The 25,219-nt window shown below is 43.8% G+C and overlaps 1 protein-coding gene across 3 annotated transcripts in view; it reads left to right on the top strand.

The window, feature by feature from the left end:
- Positions 1–25,219, top strand: part of MARCH8 (membrane associated ring-CH-type finger 8) — a 183,323-nt gene that overhangs the window by 131,211 nt on the left and 26,893 nt on the right. For all 3 annotated transcript variants that reach the window (XM_019502523.1, XM_019502525.1, XM_019502524.1), the window contains one exon: positions 2,441–2,491. In XM_019502523.1, coding sequence (XP_019358068.1) covers positions 2,441–2,491 — 51 coding nt within the window. The remainder of the gene's footprint in view (positions 1–2,440; positions 2,492–25,219) is intronic.

The following is a 25,219-nucleotide window of genomic DNA, read 5'->3' as shown; positions in this document are numbered from 1 at the left end:
GGGGTGGAAGAATGGCAGCTGCTGCTAACCCAGCCACTGTTGCACCAGCCACTACCACATGGCTCAAAACTTCTGAACTACACCTCTAGCAGTGACCATCACACCATGGGTGACCAGATATCTGGCTCCTCTTCATGCTGTTTCCTTTCGTACTCATACCTCTCCCATACCATATACCTGCATCTTGCTGACTCTATAGAGTATGAAAGGTCAGCATAGAGATGAATCAGGTGCTGTTTCCCTTGCACAGTGCCCGTATATGGGGGAAAAGGAAGAAAATTGCGTATTAGCATTTAGAAGTAGACCAGCTTTTTACAACTTGACGCATACTGTGGAGACCTTCTGACCTGCTCCTCTTCTCCATCTCAGCATAGAGCTCTTGACTGGCACTAGGCATTGTGCTAAGTGAACAAGCTTCCTGGAGCCTGGGGCTTTTAACATGTTTGGTGGCTACAGATCTGCAGTCTTCATGTACTCGGGACTGCCCTGACCATGTGCTAGCTTGACATGGAGTTATTTACTAAAATTCGCCTTAATAGTAGCAAATTGCAACCAGTGCCCTCTGTAACACCCAGTACCTTTCCTGTTTAAATCAGTTTATGATTTCTCATATGTACAACATTCCATCTTACAGCAGCGTGATCGCCCAGTTTCCAAGTCATCAGGCATAAGATGCTGTCAGAATCCCTTTGGAGGGTGTGTGCACATCTTTTTTTGGAAGGAAAGCAACCTAATGCAAGAGCAGCACTTTGGTGCCTGTGATACTGCACAAGAAATATTTGCCTCGTGCCAGTAATTATGGAAGAGGTTGATTAATCTTCCATATATCTGGGGCATAGTTCCCTATCAAAACACTTTAACTGACCACCCCCAGCCTTCAAGAAGTTGGATTTTGCTCCACAATGAAACCTTGTGGTTTGATTTCATTTCTGGTATTTATGTAAAAGAAAAAGTTCCTTATTGGATTCCAGCCAGAACAAGTAACTAACACTGTTGCTAAATAAGCAGCTCCTTCAGTTTCTCAGCACTGGAAGAATTGTGGCATACCCCACTGTTGGCAAATTTGCATTACTTTCAAAAGTGAATGTGTAGCTGGAATCCAGGGGTACTTATTTACACTGGTGTAAATGACAATGTAACTAGCTAGTTAAAGAAAGGGCAGACTGCCTGGTAAGCAAGCAATGGGCTACATGTAGTCCTTTCTGGATACAATTATCCAGCTAGTTGTGGAGGGAAATTACCTGAATAGTTGATTAATACCGGATTAATTTCAAGTGCTGAACTCATTACACATTTACACCAGTGTAATTCACATCTGTTTTGTACACTGGTATAAATTATAGGGGGATCTCGAGCAGACACACCTGGAGCTACTCTGAGGTAGCTGTATGCAGTAGGTGAATATTACTGCACATTGCTACTAGGTGGTGGGGAGCAAATAATCGCCCATTTTTCCTTGAGGAAATGATCACCTTGGATAAGTTGTAAACAGGAAGTGTTGCCCCTGATTTTTACTGAGTTAATTCTATAATGGATATGAATTAGTTTGGCTGGTGTAAATTTGTATAGTGTCTGCCAATCCTTTGTTGTTGTTTCAAATTGATGTAAAGGCCGGTTACATCAGTGTAAATGAGTCATATGTCCAAACTGTCTCCTGTGCCTGAAGACCCTGGCAGACATTACATTTTTTTGTGTGTTTGTATGCCAGATGTTAAACCAGTCAAACTCACTGAAACAGCAACTTCTTTGCAATGTAGAATTATCCCCTAATAATTTTAACGTGACCAGTTGACATGTTACAATTTGTCTTGCAATACTGGCATATAATGCTTGACAAATGTAACATTTGCCAGGAGAATGAAACCAGTGGAGCGTTCTAAAAGCTCCATTTATCAAGATGTTTCCAGTTTAAACATGCTCAGACTGCCCTGGAAAAAGGAAGTTCCATGGTATTTTGCGTTTAAAAATGACATGGTTGTGAATAATGAACATTCCTTTTTGATGTCACTGGGAATTTTTTTTTCATAAGTAAGGGTTTAGGATTTCACTTGCAGTGGTAATATATTATTGTTTGGAAATAAGGTGGAAGTGGGTAGGTTTCCTTTTCAAATTAGCCCTTATACAGGAAAATAATTTGTGAAATTTGATGTGGCACAGAAGGTCATTGTCTTAACGTTCCCCTGCTCATGCTCATCTCGTCTAGTTGATTTCGGCTGGGTGATTATATAGTTTCAGCTAATCCAAGTGCTCAGGCTACCTCCTGTTAATGTCAGTGGCTAAACTCATATTGACTTCAGTAGAAGCAAAATCCAATGGAAAAAACACAAAACAAAACTTTCTCTAATATTTTCACTGTATTTATTTCACTGTTAATACCTCTTTAAAACCTTCTTACAGCAGATACCTGTCAGTACAATGATTCTGTTCTATTCTCTTCCAGAATGAGAAGGCCTTGGGGCATTCTGTGAGCCGTTCCAGTAACATCTCAAAGGTACTGTACCCAACTGTTTGCAGGCTGGGGTAAATCTGGAATACTGTGATTTCGTTTTATTTTAAATGTAGGGTATGCATTCTGTTGTGATCAGCGGAAGGTGTTGCGTGTAATTACAGCTAATTATAATAGTTGTATTGACTCAAATACCACATGCCCCTGAATAGGACACATGGCTTGTTTGGGAAACGCAGGCTGAAGAAAAAACAGTTTTTCATTGAAAAAGCGGTGTTTAGCTGGTAGAGTCTGTCTTGTTGATGCAGGCTTGGGCCATGAGGAACAGGGGTCGAATCCTTTCATCAGCATCTGTCAAGATGGTCTATCCCTCTCCCGCATGGGTGATGCTTCTACTACGCCAGCTACAGCATTAACCTTTTCTTAGCTGCATCCTAATTGTATGCAAACAAACATCATAAAAACCTTAAGTCAGCAGTGGCTGGGGAGGGTTAAACCATTTGATGTTAGACCTGCAGTGGGGAGTGAGGTTAAAGAGAGGAATCCTGCCCATCTCCACGTGGCCAAAGCCTCCAGGGCCCTATGGAAATTAGTTTCCTTAAGTCACACACTACAATTTTCTATCACTACCTTTTTGGAAAAAGTGAATGGAGTATGTGAACAAATATGTTAATAGCATCACTGGACCTAAACATTAGGTCTGAAATAATTTGTTCCTAATGATCAACTAGGTATATTTGCATGGAATATTGCTGAGGGCACTGGTGTCTCAGCTTACAGTGCCCCTTTAAAGTTATATCATTGTGGGCTTTTCAGAAAATGACATCTTGGCTCAGAGGTATGTTTTATGATAAAAGCCACACTGCCTTATGGGATTTAGCAAAGGAACTGTGCTCGTTCGGCCCAAACTTCTTCTGGGGTGCATGTGCTCAGGTCCTTTCCTCCTAGGGTAGCTAACACAACTGGTAAAGTAGAAGACAGGACAGTCCTCTCACTACTGGTAAAGTTGATCTAGGGCAGTTGTACCACTCATGGAGTGTAAGGACTCTGGCTGTGACTATATGTAGCACTACCCACCTTTTATCATTCAGGCTAGTCACAGTCAAGTCCTTTAGAACAGTGGTTCTCAACCTTTTTTTGTACCAGGACCCATTTGTAAACATCAGTGGTCAATCCCGACCTGCCCTCCACCCCCAGGCCCCAGCCCCACAGTGCATGGGGCAGAAGATGGGTGTATGGTACAAGGGTGGTGAGTGTGGGGCTGGGGGGCCCCAAGCAGCCCCTTGCAGACTGGAACTCTGACAGCCAGCAAGGTAAAAGCCTTGGTTTACCATGTTTTTCTCCTTTAAAGGAGAATCTGTTTTTAAAGTTTGTTCACAACCCTTTCATATATTCTTGTGATCCATGGGTTGAGAAACATTGCTTTAGACCAGGGGTTCTTAACCTTTTTTGTGCCATGGACCCCTTTGGCAGTCTGGTGAAGCCTATGGACCCCTTCTCAGAATAATGAGCGTCTGTAGACAGGAAGACTGTGATCATGTGCAATCTAGCAGCAGGTCTAATAACTACTGTAATTTCGAAGTAATGATGAGCGTAAACGATATTTCGAGGTATCTGCAACAACTGTAATGTGATATGAAAATATCTGTGATTTCTGTTGGTGACAAAGTCACAGGTGCTGTTAATACTACTGTGGTTTGTTCCCTACATTCATAATTGAAGGAAATGCTAAATTTCAGTTAGAGGTTAGTGAAAATAAAGATGTAATTTTTTTTCCCATTCAAGTTCACGGACCCCCTGAAATCTATCCACAGACCCCTTGGGGGTCCGTGGACCCCAGGTTAAGAACCCCTGCTTTAGACCATCTTATGCAGCTGCGTAAGTGTGAATCCTTGGGTTGGTGCTAGGAGTTGTTTTGAATGCTCTGAAGAATACACAGGAGAAACAATATCTGTCCCACAGAGCTTGTCAGCTCACAGTCTGTTCTGAAGAAGGAACAGCACAAGGCTTTGTCACCCTAGGAGCAGGCCAGTGAGGAATCTGGGCTTCAGTTCTTACCAGTTCACTTCTTCCCACTTCCTCACGCTAATGCAGCTCTGCTGGCCAAGAGCTGGGGATGGGAGCCAAAGCAATGGCTCATTCTCTGGCTCAGTCTGCTTATTTCCTACCTAACTGCACCCTGCAATGACATAGCTGCTCTGTGTAGCCACTGTCTGTAGGGCTGGGCCCCAGGGATGGCTGTGATCCTCCCTGGTGGCCACAGGACCCCTATCCGGCTCCAGCTCCTTGAGTATCCTCTCTTTTTTTCTTGCCTGCCACACCTTGATGAAGTTATTTTATTTTAAAAAGAAAAGGGAGGCTTCCCCAGGGTCCCAGAGCAAGCCCTTTGGCCAGAAGGTCCCTCCTGGACTTAACTGGTCCCAGTCCTGCCCTTTGTCCATGTTCCAGGGCACCATTTGCCTTAAGGCAGGGGTGAGCAAGATGCGTCCGGGGGGCTGGATCAGGCCTGCGGGGCCCCTAAAAATTTTAGAAAATTAATATTTATCTGCCCTGGGCTGCCTGTCATGTGGCCCTCGATGGCTTGCCAAAACTCAGTAAGCGGCCCTCCGCCCGAAATAATTGCCTGCCCCTGCCTTAAGGGCTATTTGTAGTCTCCTGCCACCCCTCCAGCCACAACCATGCCTTGCAGACGTCACCTTAAATTGTTCACTTGGCCCAGTGGCCTGTCCTGGGCTTCAGCCCTTTTCTAGTCTTTAGCCACCCTTTGCTTAAGTCTGCTCTGGCTCTATTCTTCTGCTGTCTGAGCCCACAGCTGTCACATGGCAGATGTAGCTCTCTCCCAAGCTTCAGCCTTCTGAGTCCCAGGCCAGGCTATTTCTGCTACACTGGTCCCAGACCCCAGGTTGAACTGCTGCCACTGGCCTTAGCTCCCCAGCCTCAACCTGCACCAGCCCCACAGTCCTCTGGGTCCCTCACCCCAGGCTAGATTGCCTGATCCTGGCCTTAGCTCTTCCCACCTTAGCCTAACACTGCTCACCAGCCTCAGCTCTCTGGGTCCCTGACCCCCCAGGCTAAGCTGCCTGCTTCTGAGTGCCCGGACAGGCACTCTGATGTGGCCTAAGCCTTGGTGTGCCCTTCAGGCACCCCAGTATGGCCTCCTCTACCCCCCTGATAGCCACACCCAGTCTACCAGTACTTAATCTGAATGAAAATGCAAGCCTATTGGTTGTATAGCTAAAACTGTTCCCATGCTGGGTCCATAATTACCACCTGCAAGATGGTAGTCCCCCTTAGCTCTCTACTTGCATCTCAGGGACAGGCTGGGTGCTGGTCAGTCCCTCTCTGCTGCCATTTTGCTCAGGAGCTCTCCTCCCTACTGCTTGCAAGGTCAGACATTGACTGTCCTTGGGCACTGGCTATATGTGCCTACAAAGCCCTGCCCCTTCCTGTCAGGTGGCTCTCCAGCCACCCACAGGGGTTTCCATTTAGGCCTGATGACTAGCCTGTCTTCCTCTGCTGGAACTTGGCTCAGCTGCCTGCAGTTGTTCCTTTTGTGCTGTCTGCTTACTTCACCACAGCTGGCCCAAGCTCAGCCTGCTGCAGCATCCCCAGTAACAGGAGCTTTAGGCTTCCTGGTACAAGGGCACAGAGCCCTGCAGGAAGCATAGGTGAGCGACCTGTGCCCACATACTCCTGTGTTTCGGTGCCTTGCCCTAAGTAAACAAGCAGCATAATTCTGACACCTGAAGTACCTTTAGGCCAGAATCTGGGTATATCTCAGCTGGAAGGGTTGCTTTGTCCTTAGCTTTTGGGAACAAAAGGTACTGCAACCTGTGCTTTAGTAGGTTTGCACTGAGGTAGGGTGAGTGGATAAAGGTGCATCATGAGACGTAGGACATGACTGTGCTACGCCCCCTTTCCCAGACACCAAATTCCAGAAATGAGGCAATGTGTGAACTTGAACACATGCCCAACAGTGCTGTCTTTCATTAAGCAGGGGGATTTCTGTGGTGGTGTTCCTGGGTGTGGCATGCAAATAATCTGAGTGCCGTTTTGACTTTCTTTTTTTGAAGGGGGGAGGGAACTGGAGGAGGAAACTGCTCTATACATTCCCTTTAATGTACCTGCTTTTCCCTTGTGGAGTGATTGTACTTTTCTTTTGTTGAATTTTTCAAGTGCTGTTCAGCAAGGGTGGCTGGGGTTTTTTTTTGTTTTTTACTAGCAAGTCATTGCTTGTGCTTCACCCTGGTACATGTGAAACCTCGTAAAGCAAACCTTTTGGCAGGAGCAGTTTGCCACTCCAAGGTAGGTTTCATCCCTTGATGAAAGGCCCACACAGTGCTGTTTACGTAACTGACACCCTGGATTCAGACAGAAATGCAGCTCCCTGCTGTAACTGAGAACACTTTGCAGGAATGGTTCTGAGGTACAAGGATCCCCTGGAGCAAGAAGTAGTTCACTGTTGGTTACAGGGAGGAGGGGAATCTAGCTGCTGGCTGAGAGCCTGCAGCCAGTTTCCTCCAGCACCACCCCCTGGTCCCTGTGAAGCTGCGAAGTTTTCAGGATGGGAGGGTGGAAAGGGAGCAGAGGGAGCTTGTTCTAGGGGTTCCCCAAAGGGGAGGGTGAATCAGAGCCTTCCCCCACCTTGGGCAGGGTGGGGAGACTCCAGTACACCTACCCCACCCTCCAGCGGGGACTGAAAACCCCCCAGACCGAACTCCTTCCACTCCCTTTCCCCTCTCCCATTCTGAAAACAGCTTGAGGCTGGCAGTCAGAGCAGACAGAAGTTACAGAAGGTGCTCTGTTTGGAAATGTCTTCATCTGACCCCTCATACAATTTTCACCCGACCGGCCATTTTTGAAGGTGTCTGCAGCCATGTTCTTGTTTGATCATGGCTATAAACCACTTTCTGTGGCCAGATTGGGTGAAAATTGTCACTTTTGTCTGCACCCCCCTGTGTTACGAGTTACAGTGGTGCTGAAGTGGTGTGAAGAGCCTTGGGCTCCTACACACGTGCAGGGAGGCTGCTCTTCTGTGCTGTAATTACCACACTCCAGCAGACTCCACTGTCACGTGTATCAGTGTACCTGCACTGAAACATGGTGGTGGGACACTTTTAAAAGTTTGTTTGATCTTTAGTTCAGAGTGCCTCACCGCCATTTTTCAGCACGGGGACACTGATGCATGTGATGCTCCATGCCCTTTTAATTAGCACAGCTCTCAGAGATGCGCTAATTAAAACGCCCCCACAGCCTCCTGGAGCACGTCTATAACTGCCTCTGGTGAGTCACTGCCTACACTCACCTGCCTCTGCTGCCAGAGCTACGCCACCAGAGCTTATGTGTCACCAGGCTTTTCTGGAGGGTTTGAATGACTTTCCTCAACAACTCTGCAACTGATGTACATAAGATTTAGCAGGCTGCAGCTGCAGAGAGAAAGACTGGGACTGTACAGGCATGCTTTCTGCTCTCAGAGATGGTTTAAGGTTAGTGGTCCTCCTCCACAGCACAGTGTTGGGTATATCCAGTCAGGACTTTGCTGGCAGAGCTTTGTAGTGTGGAGGAAGCCTCTGTCTTTTATAAAGCTACATTGGAACATATAAAGCAAACGTTCAAGTACTCCAGTTTTCCCTGTGATACATAAGGCTCACAGTTGCCACTGACTTCCTGAATACCTTCAAGCTGAAGAGAAAAGAAAAGAAAGGAGCATGCTTCAGAGTTGAGATCTGAATCCCAAATCCTCCTGTTTCAGAAGCGCTTAGAGCCAGAGTTCAGTTTAGACCCATTTTGGTTCACAATAGCTGACTTAGGAAAAAAGTGTAGCACAAGGGTCACTTGGGCACTCTCAGGATTGCCAGTTAGCTCATACCAAAGCATTTAACTGTTCCATAAACTTGTTCTTTCAGGCATTTAGAGTCTCTTTGTTGTATTACTTAATTGCTAAACAAATCACTAGGAATATACCTAATGGAAATAAAATAAATCATTAGATTTTTAATTTTTTTTTTACTTTGACTTACCTGCTGGAGCTCAGTGCCAAGAGCTGATTTTCTTTGAATTTCATGTAGACTTCTGGTTTTCTGAGTTTCACACTGGTGACCATATATGTTATAGGAATATATTTTTGTGGTGTGTAGGGGTAAGGAAAATGTATCTAGTTGAATGCCTCCTGTGGATTTGAATAGGATATTATTTGTTCCTAGCTAGCTTGACAGTATGTTTTGACATATTCACATATTGCATTTCCTAGGCCTCAAAACCCTATGGCTGTAGCTGAAAGGCAAGGGTGCCCAAGCTGTGCAACACTGATGCCTAAAAGCCACATAGTTCATTAGGGCTGCGTGAGGCTTCAGACCCTGCTTCGGATCCGGAGAAGCTTTGTACACTTTGGCATCCGAAGCAGCATGTCTAGATCAAAGCACTGGCTTCGTTAGGCTTTCCGAAGTGGTTTGGAAAAGCTTCAGAGCCGCTTCAGAGATCCGGCCATAGGATATAATGGGGAATCAATGAAATATCTATAATGTTTGGGTTTTTTTGTCTGATTTGGAGGAAATTTGCAGGTGTGGTAGCCTCTGCTGAGAGCATGAAGCCTGCCAAGTTTCAAGATGATCATTGCAGGGGTTTGGGGGGAACTGCACCCCAAATTCTTGAAAGCAAAACTTATGTCACGTGTATGTGTTACACCACAAGGGAGTGAAAGCTAAACGGGTGGTAGCTCCTGGTGAGGCCACGAAGCCTGCCAAGCTTCAAGAAGATAAGTGCAGGGGTTTGGGGGGAATTGCACCTCAAGCTTCTGACAGGCAAAACCCGTGACACAGATGACCCTGTGTGTATTAAGGCACAGCGGGATGAAAACTGCAGGGGTGGTGGCCCCTGCTCAGGCCATGAAGCCTACCAAGTTTCAAGGAGATAAGTGCAGGGGTTTGGGAAGAACTAAAATGAAATAAATGTCTTTTTTCCTTGGTAAAGTTTAGAGACTTGGAAATTGAATGATGACTGCTTTGCGGGAGGGAGGAAGGCTGTTTTGTTTATAATACCTTTGGCCTGACAGCCCTGCCTCTAAGTTCAGTGCCAGGAACCACAAAGGGTACCGCTAGGCTTTTAGTCAGCTGGCAGTGTGCCTTCCATGGTAATCTCAAGCAAATCATTTCCTCCTTTCCATGTCTGTTTCCTGCTTCCTGTGCCTTGGCCTCTGCACTTGCAAAATGTAGGCGGTGCTACTAACCTTCTTTGTGAAGAGCTTTTTAGCTTAGTCAAAATAACCTCATAAGAAATTAATGTTCTTTATTATTTAGTCATTGTATGTTTAGGCCTGGTTCTCCACATGTACAGCAGTGTAAATATGGGGGTGTGGTTACTTTCCCTACTAATAAGCTGATGTGGAAGAGCAGCAAATCAGGCCTTTGGTGTGCTTCTGAGTTATTTCTTGTATAAAATACTTTCTTTATGACTGAGGGAGACTTTGCTGGCTGTAATGATGAACTGTTGTCAATTTTTGTAAATACAAGGCTTTCTATCATTTCTGTGACAGTCAATTAATATGCAGCTGCTTAAGAAGACTGCTACCTTTGAACTTCCTAAATTGCTGTTGCTGTCAATCATAAAAGCCACTCCTTAGAGCACCAGTCCTGTATGGTGAAATGGGCCTGAACTTCCTTCTAAGCAGTTCCACTCAAATCTGTGTCTGGGAGGATGCATTTATTCAGATGTGCTGCTTGGATTGAAATGAGAACTGTAATAATTAAGAATATTATGCAGCAATAAGGCGGAAGATGGCAACTGCTCCTTTGGTGCAGCCATGTACAATGCGGACTACACTTCTCTAAAAACTCTTTCTCTAGTAAGTAAATCTGCATGTTGTGTGTATGCATGTGTATATTTTTTAGGATCAGCTCCTGGCTGTGTAAGAGTAGTCGTGCAGTGCAGACTGTCTTAGTAGTGTTCAGGGTTCTGCTGAAGTCAGCAGATGTTGTCATATTGACAGAGCTCCATAATAGTGTGCATTAAGGGCCTGGTCCTGCTTCCAGTAAATTGACATTAGTGATACAGTAGATATTTGTGTGTGTCATTCATGGTATCTCTAGCTTGTATTTAGTATTATTAAAACATGGGGGTTTTTTTTAAATCCACCAGCTTACAAGAAGGACAAGATTTGAATTTGCCTTCTGTTGTGGGACTTCCATTCCAGACAGAACTTATGTAGGGAAATGGTGGGATCCCAGTCCTGGCCTTCCAGATGCACAAGGACTAGTGAAATCTGACATGAAGAGCTAGAATTCCTGTGGGCAGTAGAGGCAGCTCAGAAAAGACACAGCTTTCCATCCTCTCTGCACAAGTTGTCCCTGTTGACAGAAGTACAAGGATCAGCCATAGAGTATGCAAGTGCACCTAACAGGGCAAATACTTTGCAATTGATTCTTGCTCACTTGTTTTGGTTTTACCACAGAGATGAGCAGGTGCAAGCTGAAGCTTTGTCTGCGACCCTATATAAAAATAGCTGTCAGAATTCACCCATCTAGGCACCTTCAGAAGCACCGTCCTTCAGAACATAGGTTCTGGTGGATGTCCATTGCAGCAAAACAGGGAATGGAGTACAGCTGTAGTCTTGTCTTCTGTTTTTTTGCCCCAGTGGACTCTGATCTTGGAGAATACTGTGCTTCATTAAGAGTAGCCCTTTAACTGCAATAGCAAATACTGCTGATCAGCTTTGCATTGCAACACCAGAAATGTTGATATGCATGAGAACAGAAACAATTATACTTGTCTACAACAGTGACTCACATTTCTACTATTTTCTTGGCTTCCTGATCTGTCTGTTAGCTTCTTACACTCAGTATTATCAGGCAGAAGACAGGGCAGGAAAACTCACATGCTTCAGCAGCAACCCTGCAGTGCACAGAAACATCATCAGCCTATCCAACCACACTCAGCCCTTCTGAGCTAACTGTACTATACCAGGGTCTGACTTTCTGCTCCACTACACAACTCAATAAGGTGCAGCTGTATGGAGACCTCAAGCCTTTTTGGTCTCCTAACACTAAGGGGAATATTACCACAACACAGAAAAACTCAGTGATCAATCCAGCGTAGACCTTACCTCCACACAGCACAGGAGGAAGAATACCTCCTGGACTGCACCTGAGGGCTGCAGTCCCACTTTGGACCTGTACATAAACTCTTCCCACCTCTGGGCCCACTCTCAAATTTGCCAGAAACCATGCTTACATTACACCACAGCCCTGGGGCTGTGCACACCATGAGCGCACTTCTGGCTGGCATGGTGCCGGCTTGCCCATGTGCGCTCCAGCTGTCTGCGTCGCTGCAGGCAGGCGAGTCAGGTGGGCGGCTGTCACAGTCGCCCATCAGGGAGCACAGTCCTTGCCCAGCCTCATCTGGTTTTCTTTTGTTGTTGTTGTTTGTTTGCCTGCTTGTTTCTTGGTTTTTGTTTTGTTTTTAATAAATTCAGAGCATTCATTTGAATCTGCTTGGCCCAACATGAATTTCCGTGTCTTGATTACCTTTTTGTTTTGTTCCGAATTTTAAAAAAACAACACTTCAGGCTGCATTCAGCTGGTTAAGTCGCATTTGAGATTAAATATGACTATTATAAAAGGAATAATTACTGAGAGGGCCCAGTGACCCATAGGGAGTTACTCATGGATGACATGGAGATAAGCAGGCCAGATACAGGTCTAATAGCTTGTACCAAACCAGCTTCCTTGTTTAGAAGCTACCCTTGATTAGTATGTACTTTTATCATACATGTCACATGGGAAAGACATTAAACTTAATGGAAGCCTCTGCTTCTAAACGTAGCTATATCTTATCCTAAAATACAGTCAGCTACACAAAGTAGCTCAAACATGGCTGGTGATTCAGGGCTTCTGGCATAAAACAAAGGAATTCTACTAATGAGATAATTAAATGAGGTCACTAAGACACTAGTTTGTAAACAGGTGTCCTCAAATTAGCTGTATTGTTTAGCTTTAGAGTGTCTGCTGGAGCCTCAGGTGGATGATGTAATATATGGAAATATCTTCAGGTCATCTGTGTACTGTGTCTATTCTCTGAATGCTCTTATGGGATAATTTCAAGGCAGTGAAGATGCTCTCCTACTCTGGTTTTCAGAGCCCTTTAAGGTTCAGTCTTTGAAAACTGTAATTATGGGATCAAGGCACAGAGATCAAAAGTGCCCTCTTTAAGATATGTAAATACTTTGTCTTTTCTGAAGGCCTGTGAAGCTTTATCTTTGGAGCAAAGGCACACAGCAAAGTATTAAATTATTCTTGCCCTGAATGGCAGCCAATGCAGATGCAAAGTGGTAGCCTAAGCTCACTATGAAATTTAAAATCCATTTAGGCTGTTCATCAGCTCGGAACAGATTTAGAAAAGCATATGAATATACACGTCCACTGTTGCCTAAAGCTTTGACGGATTCAATGAACACTAGTCCACAGAAATACAGTTAAGATTTCTCAATCACTGAGCTTAGTTCTCTTGTGTTCCATCAAAAGGCCACGTCTTACTGAAAAGAACTGCTGCTCAAAGGTATTATTTCCAGGTACTTGGGGCAGGGAGGTGGGGGAGGGTGGGGGTTGTGTGGTAGGGTTGTAGCTTTTTATTTAAAGCAATCCTGTTTCTATTAAGCTATTGGGAAAGTAATTGCAAAGAGAAAGCATGGACAATTCTATAATGTGAAGATTAAAATATGTTCTTTTTTTCCCCCCAAGGCATGTATACTGGTACTCAAGCACAGTGTGATAATAGTCTTATGTGTCAGCTAATCCCCCCATTCTCTGGTACTCTGCATCAGGCTTTGGATTTTCCATGTTAACTTCATTGTCAGTGCAGTTATTAAGAACTGTTGGGGAGCAACAGGAAAAGAGAGGAGTTTCAGCTCATGTTCTCAGGGAATGGGCAGACAAACACATTATACTAAGTTTAAAAGGGAGGCACTTACAAAAAGTCTGGTTGTTCTACGCTGGCTGTGTCATGTCTGGTCCTGTCCCACCGTAAGTGAAAACTAAACTGGAGCACCTGGCTGCTTATGCTTTAATGAAGCAGCCTTTTCCCCCATTGTTTAGCTTTCATTTCGTATAGGATGCAGCACCCAGAACAGTTACCATGGATTGTGTGATACACAGTAAGTTTCTCCTTTTTAACATGGGATGATTTATTTGTCAGCTCTTACCCTCAGTCCCCCAAGTATGTTTTGAAGGCCATAATTAAAGACAGAGGTGCAAATCTCCCTGCACTGTGCAAGTAGTTTTCATTGAGATCAAATTTTTGACAGGTGACCCACTCTTGAATGCCTTATATTCTGATATCATCCCACTAAGGTCCCTCCAGAATCCTTCCAAGAGTTTCTTTTTGGGAAATCTGAGTGGCAGCTGACCAGCTAGATTTTTGGTTTCGAGGGATGTAGCGAGTTTTAAGCTGTGGATTACATGGATTGTACAATATGGAAAGGAGTGCAAATGTAGGAGATGCTCTCTTGACAGGTGTAACAGGGCCAACCCCTGTGACTGAGAGTGAGGCTGAGCAACAGAATTAGAAAGCTGCTGAAGCAGCCAATGGCAAACACTTGTATCCTGCTCAGTGGAGTTGCAGACACTTTGGAGGTCAGGTCTAAGGATCCAGAATTACCTAGATAGATTGGAGAAATGGTTTGCAGTCGACCAGATGAAGTTCAACATGGAAAAGTTCTCCACTTGGAACAGAATGCAGAAATACAAACTGGGGAATGACTGGCTAAACTGCAGTAGTGAAGGATCTCAGGGTTACAGTATACCATAATTTGAGTTTGAGCCAACAGCGTGATCTTGTTGCAATCCCCCCGCCCCCAAAAAAATGCACACAAAAACCCCCCAAATGAGCAAACCAGCAGCATCTTCAGTTGTATTAACAGGAGTGTCTGTTGCAAATCAAATTAAATGATTCTTCCACTGTGTTCAGTACTGGAGAGTACTCACTTGGAGTACTGTGTCCAGTTTTGGTCCCCACACTTCAAGAAAGATGTGAACAAATTGGAAAGACTACAGCACAGAGCAACAGAAATGATTAGGGGCTTGGGAAGCAAGACATGAGGAAAGGGTGAAAGAGCTAGGGTTATTCAGTCCAGAGAAAAAAAGGCTTGAGGGGAGATTTGATAAGTTTTCAGATACACGAAGGGAGATCACGAAAGGATGGAGATGGGGTTTTCCTCTGTGGCTGGAGCGTACAGGGCTAAAAATGTTGGTCTCAAGTTACAGGAAGATAAATTTAGGTTGGAAAGTAGAAGAAACTTTCTGATGATGAGGATGGCTAAGCAAGCTACCTTAAAATTGTGGAATCTCTATTTTGGGAAATTTCCCAAGAGCAGGTTGGGCAGATATTTAGCTGACGTGGTTTAATTAGGGATGATCCTACCTTGAGCAGGGGGCTGGATGAGATTACGCTGTAAGATCTCTTCCAGCCCTACTTTCCTATGATCCTATGTCTTGCAGGAAAAAAGATTGTCCCTGTTCTAGAAACTGTTGTGCTGGGCTTGTATACCTGTATGTCATTCATGCATTGAGATCTCTGAGCCAATGTATGTGTATGTTTGCAGTGTTTAACTAAGAATGTGAGTATTTTTGATGTTTGGAAAGGCAGGGGACCAGTAGCACTAGACTGAGTCTGGAACAGCTGTCATCGGAGGTGGTTCAAGCACCTACATTGAACACCTTCAAGAGTAAACTGGATTTTTATCTTGCTGGGATCCTGTGACCCCAGCTGACTTCCTACCCTGTGGGCGGGGGGCTGGACTCGATGATCTTCCGAGGTCCCTTCCAGCCCTAATGTCTATGAAATCTACGAGTCAAGCAACATTATATGTTCTGCAATGTCTTCAAATAGCTGATTGATGTATCCCTCAGGCTAAACATAAACCTTCCTTACTCATGAGTTTGTGTACATTTAAAGAGTACTTAAGACTGAGTTGGAATTGCTAATTGTTATATATATAAATATATTGACTTCCCTGAAATCTGAAGGAAAAACATATGTTGTGCCTGAAAGCTTGCAATTAAAGAATTTTTTTTTTGCAAAAATCGTGTTGGTCTAATAAAAGATATCATCTCTACTACAAGTCCTGATTGCTATTGGCTACACTAGGAATTTTGACCATTAAGAACCCATAGAACTGAGAAACTAAGGTTGAGAAGTATAACAGTGCAAGATGATTGTTGTGTTGTTAAAAGGTAACAGGATAGCTCTTTGGTTGTGGGTGGGCTGCACGCAAATCAGCTTGGGGAGAAGTGGGGACTGAGCAAAATGTGAGTAGGTAGCTTAGATTAGGGGTGTCACATTTACAAACCATGTGCAATATCTGGCCCATAAAGCCATGTTGTGTGGCCCCTGGGTGTTGTAGAAGGGCTGGGAATGTGGTGGCAGAGGGTGAGCGACGGCTGCATTAACTGCTGCTGGTTGCCCTGTTGCCATGTCTGGTTCCAGCCTGTGTGGAACTCCACGTTCTAGATCCAGTTCTGGTAGAGATGGTGCGGGTGATGCCCCTGGCTTAGATTATCTGGATGCAAGAAAACTCTGTTGTCCTCCCCCTCTGCCCCACCTTTTTCCCCCCCTTGCTACCGTAGCAGGGAAGGGGAAAAGTGCTAGTTTCCAGGGCAGCTCCATGCCACAAGAGGTGCCTTGGACTAGGGGGATTCCAAGGTATGGTTAGACCATTTTTAGATTTTTGTGTCAGTGATGCAATACTGTACAAAATAGCTGCTTCATAACAAAACCAGAGGAAGGAGTTTTGTGAATGAAGCGTATGGCTGTAATTCAGAAGCTTAAAGTTTGATCCTTACACTGTGTTAAATTTTTTTGTGTGTGCAACTTAATCTCTCTCTGTCATAATTCCTCAGCTATTTAGAAAGAGGAAAAGGAAGCGTCTTTTTTTCTATCTGACTTTTCTACTTAGGTTGTAAAAGCCTTGGAGTGTGGTAGGCCTCTTAGTATAGTAATAATGTGCAGCACCTAGCACATTTGTGACCCAGTTTTAATCAAGGCCCATAGCTGTTTCTATAATACAAACCATTAAACCACTGTAATCACCTTAGATTACAGTGCTATGTGGTAACATTGAGGAACATGAGGAAACCCTTCACTTGATTCCTGCCAGGCTTTTAATCAATGAAGAATTTATTCTCGGGCTGGCTTTGTTATGCATTTTTTTGCCTTCAGTGAATAATGTAATTTTGTTTGAATGTGACAAGCCTGTTCTTTGTTGCTAATAATTATAGAGAGTATTAAAGTGCAGCCTAAAGTGGGACAATGGTAACTGAAGACAGTCTTTCTCTCAAATGAGTAAGTAGTTAAATATATTCCTCAATATTAGCCCGATTCTCTGTTGCTTACAGTGCAATTTGTGCGTCTGGGTTTTTGGGGTGTTGTATACCAGCACTTGATTGCAGGCAGCTTTAAAAAATGTGCTGAGTTGAGTCATTCGCAGATCAGGCTGGCCACAGGAAATAGAAGAATTAGACTGAAAGACTACTGCAGTCATCTTTTTAATGATGAACCTGGTGCTAACTATGCTATGATGGATTAGAGAGAGTAGCTTTGTACCTTGTAGGCTAAATGAATCAGATATAGTATAAGCTTTCATAAATTCAAACTCACTTAATCAGATGCTGTGAAGTGATGTGCATTAGAGCAGTGTGTGGAAATCACTCAGTCTCTATTTTATACACTGCTTTATGCATATCCTTTTCACAGCATTTGAAATCAGTTTGAGCTCCCAAAAGCTTATATCTTGGATTCAGTTAGTTTATAAGGTGGAAATGTACCCTGCCTTCTGCCTGACTTCTGTCAAGGATACCATCTTCAAAATCACTGTGATTATCTGAACAACAGCATAAAAGAACATGCTCTGCTCTCACTGAATTGCATCAGATTGGAATGTCAATATACACTAATAACCCAAGTACTGACCTTTGTTCTGAGCTATTATAGGAAACAGCTACAATTATACGAGACAATTTAGTACAGTGTGGTTTCCAGCATTTTTTCTAGGAGTTGTGCACTTAATTCTTCTCTTACTGTTGCCAGCATTCATCAGGAGCGAAAGCACACAAGTCAATAGAATTGCTGTATGTGAATCTGGAGTGTGAGGGCTGAATTAGTCCATTGATAAAAAACTATGTAGGTCAAAATGCTTTAAAAACATTACTAGTCTTATTGCATATTGATATTTTAATTAATACTACTACTTAGAGACTTCCTGCACGGGCATGAAACCTGTTGTTCACCGGAGCAGCTACAATGTTATTGATTGCTAAGCATTTATTTTCTAGGGATTTTATTACAGTTTGTTACAGGGGTGGGCAAAATGCAGCCCGGGGGCTGGATGTGGCCCTCCAGGCCATTCTATCCAGCCTGAGGGGCCCCCCCAAAATTAAGAACATTAATATTTATCTGCCCCTGGCTGCCTGTCATGCAAGCCATCAAGGGCTGCCAAAACTCAGTAAGCGGCCCTCTGTCCAAAATAATTGCCCGGCCCTGATTTATTATAACATCCTCAGATTTTCATACTTCAAGTTGTTGAAAAATATCAGGGCTGGCCACTTTCAGAGATTTAATTTAAAGTTTTGGTTTATCTTGTGTTTTGGGAGAAGTTTGAGAACCAGCAGATCTACTGGTTTTGAGAAGGAAGAATGTGGGAAGGGGAAAAGACCTTTTTCGTTGTGAGAGAGAATTTGGCAAGTGTTCATGAATAGGTGTAGTGTTTTAAAGATTGAAATTTGACAGAACCATTGTTTCCGAGTAATAGATGTGCCTTTCCCAAGTCTACTGGCAATCTGTTTAGATCTGACTGCGCTCTAAAAGGCACAAAAAAGAAAATGTGCTTGCAGGTTCTCTGGGTTTTTATTGGATTAGAATAGGTTTCTTTTTGAAAAGTTTAATAACGCAACCTTTTTTTGCTGGCATGGCTGCCAGGTATAGTACAGTGATAGTCAATAGAGTTTTCTCCATATTCTGTTGCATAAGAAAAATGAATGAATTTTCCCTTGAGTATTCAGGTGCAATAGCATTTAGGGAAGTGATTTAAGGAATGAAACATGGCTTCATTAAGGTGGAAAAAAGAAACACTAAAAATGAGTAAATTAAGATGTGGCTGGACAATTTACAGAGTTAAAAGTGAACATCTGTTGTTCTGTGGTAACTGACAAATCCATTCCTCTTTTGGGGTAAGTGAAATTTTAAACCAGAGCAACTTAATTCTATCTAATTTAGTTATCTATCCATATCCTTAGGGTTGTATATGAATATGTATTACAGTACAATCTTTGATTTCTTGGTCACGTGCTGATTTTCAGCAGGGTTTGTATCTCATTCAGAATAAATTTATACTCCCTGCAGCCCTATGACTGGGCACAGTTTTGAGTCCTGCTGTGTAGGGCCAGATCAGCAAGTTTTGTCTGTCTCCATTGTGATTCAGCTGAGTTGCTGTGTGAGAGAATTCTCTGAACTCTTCGTGTCCAATCCTGGTTTTCATAGTTGCTTTGAGCATTGTTTTGTTGGCATTGAGTTTACCATTTGTGCTTCTGGACTTGGAGTAAGGCCAACCTTTCCAATGCTAATCTGTGTTTTGAGGCCTTTTTTGCTTATTAATATTATTATATGTTGCCCTAGTGCCTTACCATCAGTGCTATTGAAAAGCAGCTTCCTGTGGGGAGTAGAGTGGCAGCCAAACTGTATTAGTGCTGTTCCATAGTAGAAGAAAGAGATATCCCCTATCCACAGCAGGTGCTTAACAAAATAATTAGAGCAAATTGATAGGAGCCCAATTCAGAATGGGAGAAGAACAGGTAAGGCAGATGTATATAAGTCAGCAAATTCTGAGAGAACTCACCCTGGAATACTAAAAGTACTAATTGATGCAATCTCTAAACCAGTGGTCTCCAAACTTTTTTGATTGTGCACCCCTATCAGTAAAAAAATTTTTGAGCACGCACCCCCAATATATGTATATTTATATTTGCGCACCCCTATCAGTAAAAAATGTTTGAGCTTGCATCCCCACTATATGTATATTTATGAAAATATAAATAGAAGCTCTAATATTTTCTTCCTGCACCCCACGTCTTACGCACCCCACTTTGGAGACCACTGCTCTAAACCATTGGCCATTATTGTCAAGTGCTTGTAGAAGACCGGGAACAAACAGAGAAGAACAAACATAGTGCACACTTTTCAGAAAGGAGGACCTAGGAAATTATAGACCAGTCAGACTAACTTTAATTCCTGGACAGATTCTGGACCACATTAAACAATTCATCTCTAACTATCTAGAGCAGGGGAGCCTGCGGGTTGGATCCAGCATGCAGTGCTGGGGGTCTTGGACCAGCACATTGCAAGAAGCATGCCCCGGTCCAAGCTCCAGCCCCAACCCCAGCTCTGTGCCCTGCATGTGGCATGCAGAGCCCATCTGGCATGCACTGCACATGGTGTAGGGGTTGGAGCTGGTGTGTACTGTGTACAGTGTGTGGAGGCAGTCTGGGGTGGGTGCTGCATGTGGCACCCATGCAGGACCAGCCCTGCATGCTGGATCCCAGTCTGGTCTAGATTTGGGTCCACAGACCTGCTGCACATGCTGGATCTAGCACACCAGGCGAGCCCAGCCCCATAAGCTATGGGTGCCCCAAACTGGCCCTTTACTTTCATTGGAGGTTTGTCTGGCTTGAGCTCACAGACCAGCTCTGGGCACCATGTACAGCCCATGCCCTGGACCACTTCTGTAAATGGCACACCGTACACGAGGCCAGTCTGTGGCTTAATCCGGCTTGCAACCCAGCCCCATGCCCTTCATCTGGTCCATGGGGCTGGATGACTTTGACACCCCTGAGCTACAAGTGATGATGCAGTTGATGATAATGGAAGATAAGATGTTGGTTTGTCAAGGGCAGGTTGTATTGTATCCATCTGACATCCTTCTTTGACAGGTTAACTAGCCTGGTGTATAAAAGGGAAGCACTAGATGTGATGTATATTGATTTTTCCTTAAGTTTTTGACACTTTCTCACTTGCCCTTCTTATAAGCAAGCTGAGAAAATCTGGTCTAGATGTAATCAATATAAAGTGGCTACACAACTGGCCAAAATTTGTTCTCAAATGGTTCACTGTCAGACTGAGGGGGCATTTCAAGTGAGGCTTTGTCTTGGGTCTGTGCTTCTATTCATTGTTTTCTTTAGGTATTGGCATACATACATTTTAGAGCAGTTTCAAAGAGGGGGAGGGATGTTTCAAAAGAGCAGTAGCTGTTACATTCTTACAAGTGTGAACCAGCTGGGAATGGTACAAATGTAGAAAAAACCATTCCAACCTTAACCCTGAATGAAGCAGTACTACAGTTGGAGCAGATCTCCTACATTTGTTTGGTGCCCAGCTTGACCACACCTAACTGCTGCTGTGCATAACAGCTGCTATGCCACTCACAGCAAGAGTCCTGCTCCTCTCCACCCTTTTTAAGCAGCTCCTAATGTATGTGTATCCAAAACCTGTGGCTAAATACAGACTGTCAAAAAGCCTGAGGCTGAATAAATTCAGTCTTTGCAGGTTAGCCTAAGTGAAGCAAGTTGAACAGACATTAACTTTTGATTCTGGAAATGTAGCTACATGCCTGCAGCGGCCCAGGCCAGAAACTTGGGGGGACAAGGGGATGGGGGGACGCTAGAACACGCCTCCCTGCTCCACTGGGGTAGACAGCTGTGGGCCAAAGCTAGCCTGCTCACCGTGCGGGGGGGAGGCTGTGGGGGAGGTGCAAAACATCCTGGGACACTGGGGGATTGTGAATAAACTTCAATCTGGAGGGGATCTGGGACAGAAGTTAAAGAAACTGATTTAACCTAAATCAGTTAAGTCTGATACTGCATCCATCCAGATGCATCTTAAACTGGTTTCAGCTATTTTGAAAGCAGTTTATGTGCACTGATCTTCTGTTGTGTTAGAGTTCTGAACTGGTTGCCAATCACTTACACCGGTTTATGTGTATCCTCCAAGTCCCTAGCCTTAATGACTTGGAGGATGGAATACAAAGTACAGTTATAAGCTTTGTGGATGACACTACACTAACAGAGGTAGCAAGCACTCTAGAGGACAGAACCAGAATGCAGAGTGCCATGGAGGAAGGGGGGAGAGTCCAAAATCAACAAGATGAAGTTGAGCAAAGCCAAGTGCAAAGTGCTACATTTAGAGAGCAGACAGCAGCCCAGGCCTGCAGGAGGAGAGGCGCCAGCTAGGAGCCCTGTAGCTGGGCTCTGGCCGCCTCCTAGTGTCTAGGCAGACCCAGCACTAAAGTCCCTCTGTTAATGCATGTTCATGTGCCTATACGTGCGCTAATGTGTTTTAACTATATGTGCCTAAATTTGATACTTGCTTCATGCAGGTATCAAATTTAGGCAGGATTAGCCTAAATTTGCCATTTTTAAGGCTCATTAAGTGTGCATACATGTAGACGTGCACCCTTAATTCGCTTTAAATCAGGCTAATGCTCACTAAATGCCCATGTGTAGACATGCCTGGGTGTGTTTATTCTGCATTATTTGCTGCTGGTAGTGCTACAGCTGGTGTATTTGTGCAGTTTTGGTCACAACACTGAGAAAGATGTAGACAAACTTGAGAGAGTAATATTAAATTTGGAAATCCTGACCAACGAGGAAGAGGTGTGTATGAAAAAGAAGTTGGATTTGCTCAGTCTAGAAAAGAGAAAATCATGTTAAGTCTTACAAAATGTAAAAAGCTGGTTTAAAGAGGAAAGCAATTAATCCTTCTTCATGAAGCAGTGGTTCTCCTTGTTAAACTCAAAGCACCTGTTGTTGGACTCAAGGCACTCCTTAGAAAATACTAGCTCTTAATCTTCACTTGCTTTTTGACTCCAGAAAGAAAACTCTTCTGTTTTCTATGTCAAAGACTTCAAAAAGACCACAGCAAATCAGAATATTTCCAACACTATGGATTTCTTTTGAAATCTCTGGGTTTATTTTGTGAATCACATTTGCACACCTACCAGTGTTAACATTGTCTGGCACCCCTGAAAAAATCTCTCAACACCCTGGTTGAGAATCACAGCTGTGAGCATTGGAAGAAGTACTAGAATATTGGCTTAATATACAGCAAAAATGATTTGAATAGGCTATTAGGAAATGTTTCTGACCTGTTTTGTAGTAAAACACTGAAACAAGGTTGTAGAATCTGCTTCATGGGAGATTTCCCAGAACAAATTTAGGCAATATAGATGCTGGACTATGTGATCTCCTGAAGTCCCCTCTATGTGTCTTCTGTGCTAGAAAATAAGCTTCCCCGGAACTATGTACAGGAAGCGTGGCATCTGTAGAGGTGGTCTGAGGACTGGGCTACCGTAGAGTTTCTGGGGTGGCAGGGTAAGAACAAAGGTGATCAAAGCATTTTACCTTGTTACTGAAAGTAGTTCTTTATGAAAAGTTTCTGTACACATAGTGTGTGAACTGTGTGATAAGGATCTCTCTTGCAAGATACTATGCCTTTGAACGTGGCATTTCTGGGGCTCTATTCTGAAAGTTCCCTGGGGCTAAGTGATCACTGTTCATCTTGATACCCTTTATACAAGGTCTAGTACCCTTTGTACAAGGACTTCTTGTTACAACTGCATGGCAACAAGTTGTGGACCAGTTCCTTGGTCCTGGGGCCTCCTTAGCCTGGAGTCAGATGGTGTTCATGGTTTGTGGTATGCCTATGGATGGCTAATCAAATCCTGGTGGATCAACTCTACCTTCAAAAGTAGTTGGAAGGGTTGGCTTCCCCCAGCACTCATCCAAATCCTTTACTGTCCTGAGCAGCGAGACTCGTGCTAGGCTGAAGAGGTCAAGATAGCAGCAAGCACAAGAACATAAGACTGGAAGGGTCCTCCTATTTCATTAAGTCTATTTCTCTGCTATTGTAGATAAGTGTCATATATTCACTGATTTTTGTTTTGTTTTGATTTTGTTTTCTTTGGAAGTAACAAGGGGAAATTTCATAGATTTCGTAGACATTAGGGCTGGAAGGGACCCCGGAAGATCGAGTCCAGCCCCCTGCCCCGGAGGCAGGAAGTCAGCTAGGGTCAAAGGATCCCAGCAAGATAAGCGTCCAAATGTTTCTTAAAAAAGTCCAGAGTAGGTGTTTGTGCCACCTCTGGAGGGAGTCTATTCCATGCCTTGGGGGCTTGGACAATAAGGACATTTTTCCTTATGCCCAGCCTAAAACAGTCTTGGAGGAGTTTGTGGCCATTGGACCTTGTCATCCCTTAGCATAGCAGAAAGGCAGAAGGGTGTTTATTTCTTGAATCAGTACTCTAGTTCTGATGGCAACATGCTCATGAACATATCCATGGCAAAGTGCACCCTTCCACGCTGTTGGGTTAGCATTTTGTTTTTAAGAAATTGCTAAATATGCTTTTAAATATAGTGTAATTTGAAAGAAAAACTAATGTGCATTTGCATAATTATAGCAGATGGGCAAAGGAAAAGAAGTGGTTAGAGAAACAGCCATAATCACTCCTGAAATATACTTTAAGAGATTGGCTCATTTCACAGCAGAGAGAAACTGTCTTTTAAGTGGTAACATGGCTGTGAAACAGGCCAAAAAAAGGGTGTTACATTAACAGCTGGCACTGTCCTGAACACACCTCAGTGTATGCACATTATCACTTAGCTGTATCAGTAGATCCTTGGCTGCATGGCATAAAATACATGATTGATGGAAACTGATCATTCAAGTTGCAGTTGGTTTGTTACATACTTAAGATTATTCAAACAGCTTTGTAGCCTAAGTTTTCTGTTGCTTCTGTTTTATATGCTCATTTTATTTATAAATTCCTGTGTCCTGCAGTAAATTCATCCTCTTCCCATAAGCACTGTGGTGCATGCTCTGTGGCAAGCAGAAATTATTTTTAGGCTTCTCAGCATTACAAGCCTTCTGCCCCCACAGGGAACCTGCCAGAGCACATCTCCCCTCTCACAGGTTATGGCAGCTCCACTACAGCAGCTGTGCTGCAGTGCACCCTAAGAGGCACCAGCTGTTCTAGGGGCCACAGCTGCTAACAGAAAATGTTGACATATTTATATGCACTTTTGGGAAGCTGCCCTATGGTGGCAGAAGCCTCCTGTTGCTTGCAGAGCTGGCATTGTTCTCCTAGCAGGAGGAAGGGGTTTTGTCACCAAGAGAAAGCAAACCTGTTATGTAGACCAAGCCTCTAGCAGCCAGATTCCTGACCTCTGGAGCAGCTTTGCTTAAACATGCCATCAGGGCTTTGAAGGCTTTAGATACAGAATGGAATCATGCACTCAGTAGCATAGTCTTTATTTTGATAGAAAATTACACTTATATGATGCTGTTCCAGTTTTTATGTCCCAAGCCACTTTGTATAGGTAACACAGAACTGAATGACAAAAATTGTCATTGGGAAACCTGTAATTTTGGCAGCAGAAGGAGCCCAAGTCAGTCTAGGATGGTGGGGCCTGCACATTAGGTAGACATGTCTCCTAAAACGTTAAATAGTGAAGGCATTATTGTTAAATAATTATTATTAAATGGTCATCATTAGGTTTTGGAGTAACCCAGGAAAATGAATGGGGGAATTCACACCAATTGGAGCTCTTGCTTCAGGCTGTCTTCAGGTTCAGGCTAACATTTCACTGCCTATCCTCTGTCCATATTTCAAGCTTTGCTTTGCAACCAGGTGGGCTGGAAAACAGTTTGATGTTTAAATGGTGAGATCTGATTCTGCACTTAGGT

The sequence above is a fragment of the Gavialis gangeticus genome, unplaced genomic scaffold (genome assembly GCF_001723915.1).
Source record: "Gavialis gangeticus isolate Ggan-Ray unplaced genomic scaffold, GavGan_comp1, whole genome shotgun sequence".
NCBI lineage: Eukaryota > Metazoa > Chordata > Crocodylia > Gavialidae > Gavialis > Gavialis gangeticus.
This window is presented reverse-complemented; position numbering and strand designations above follow the sequence as displayed.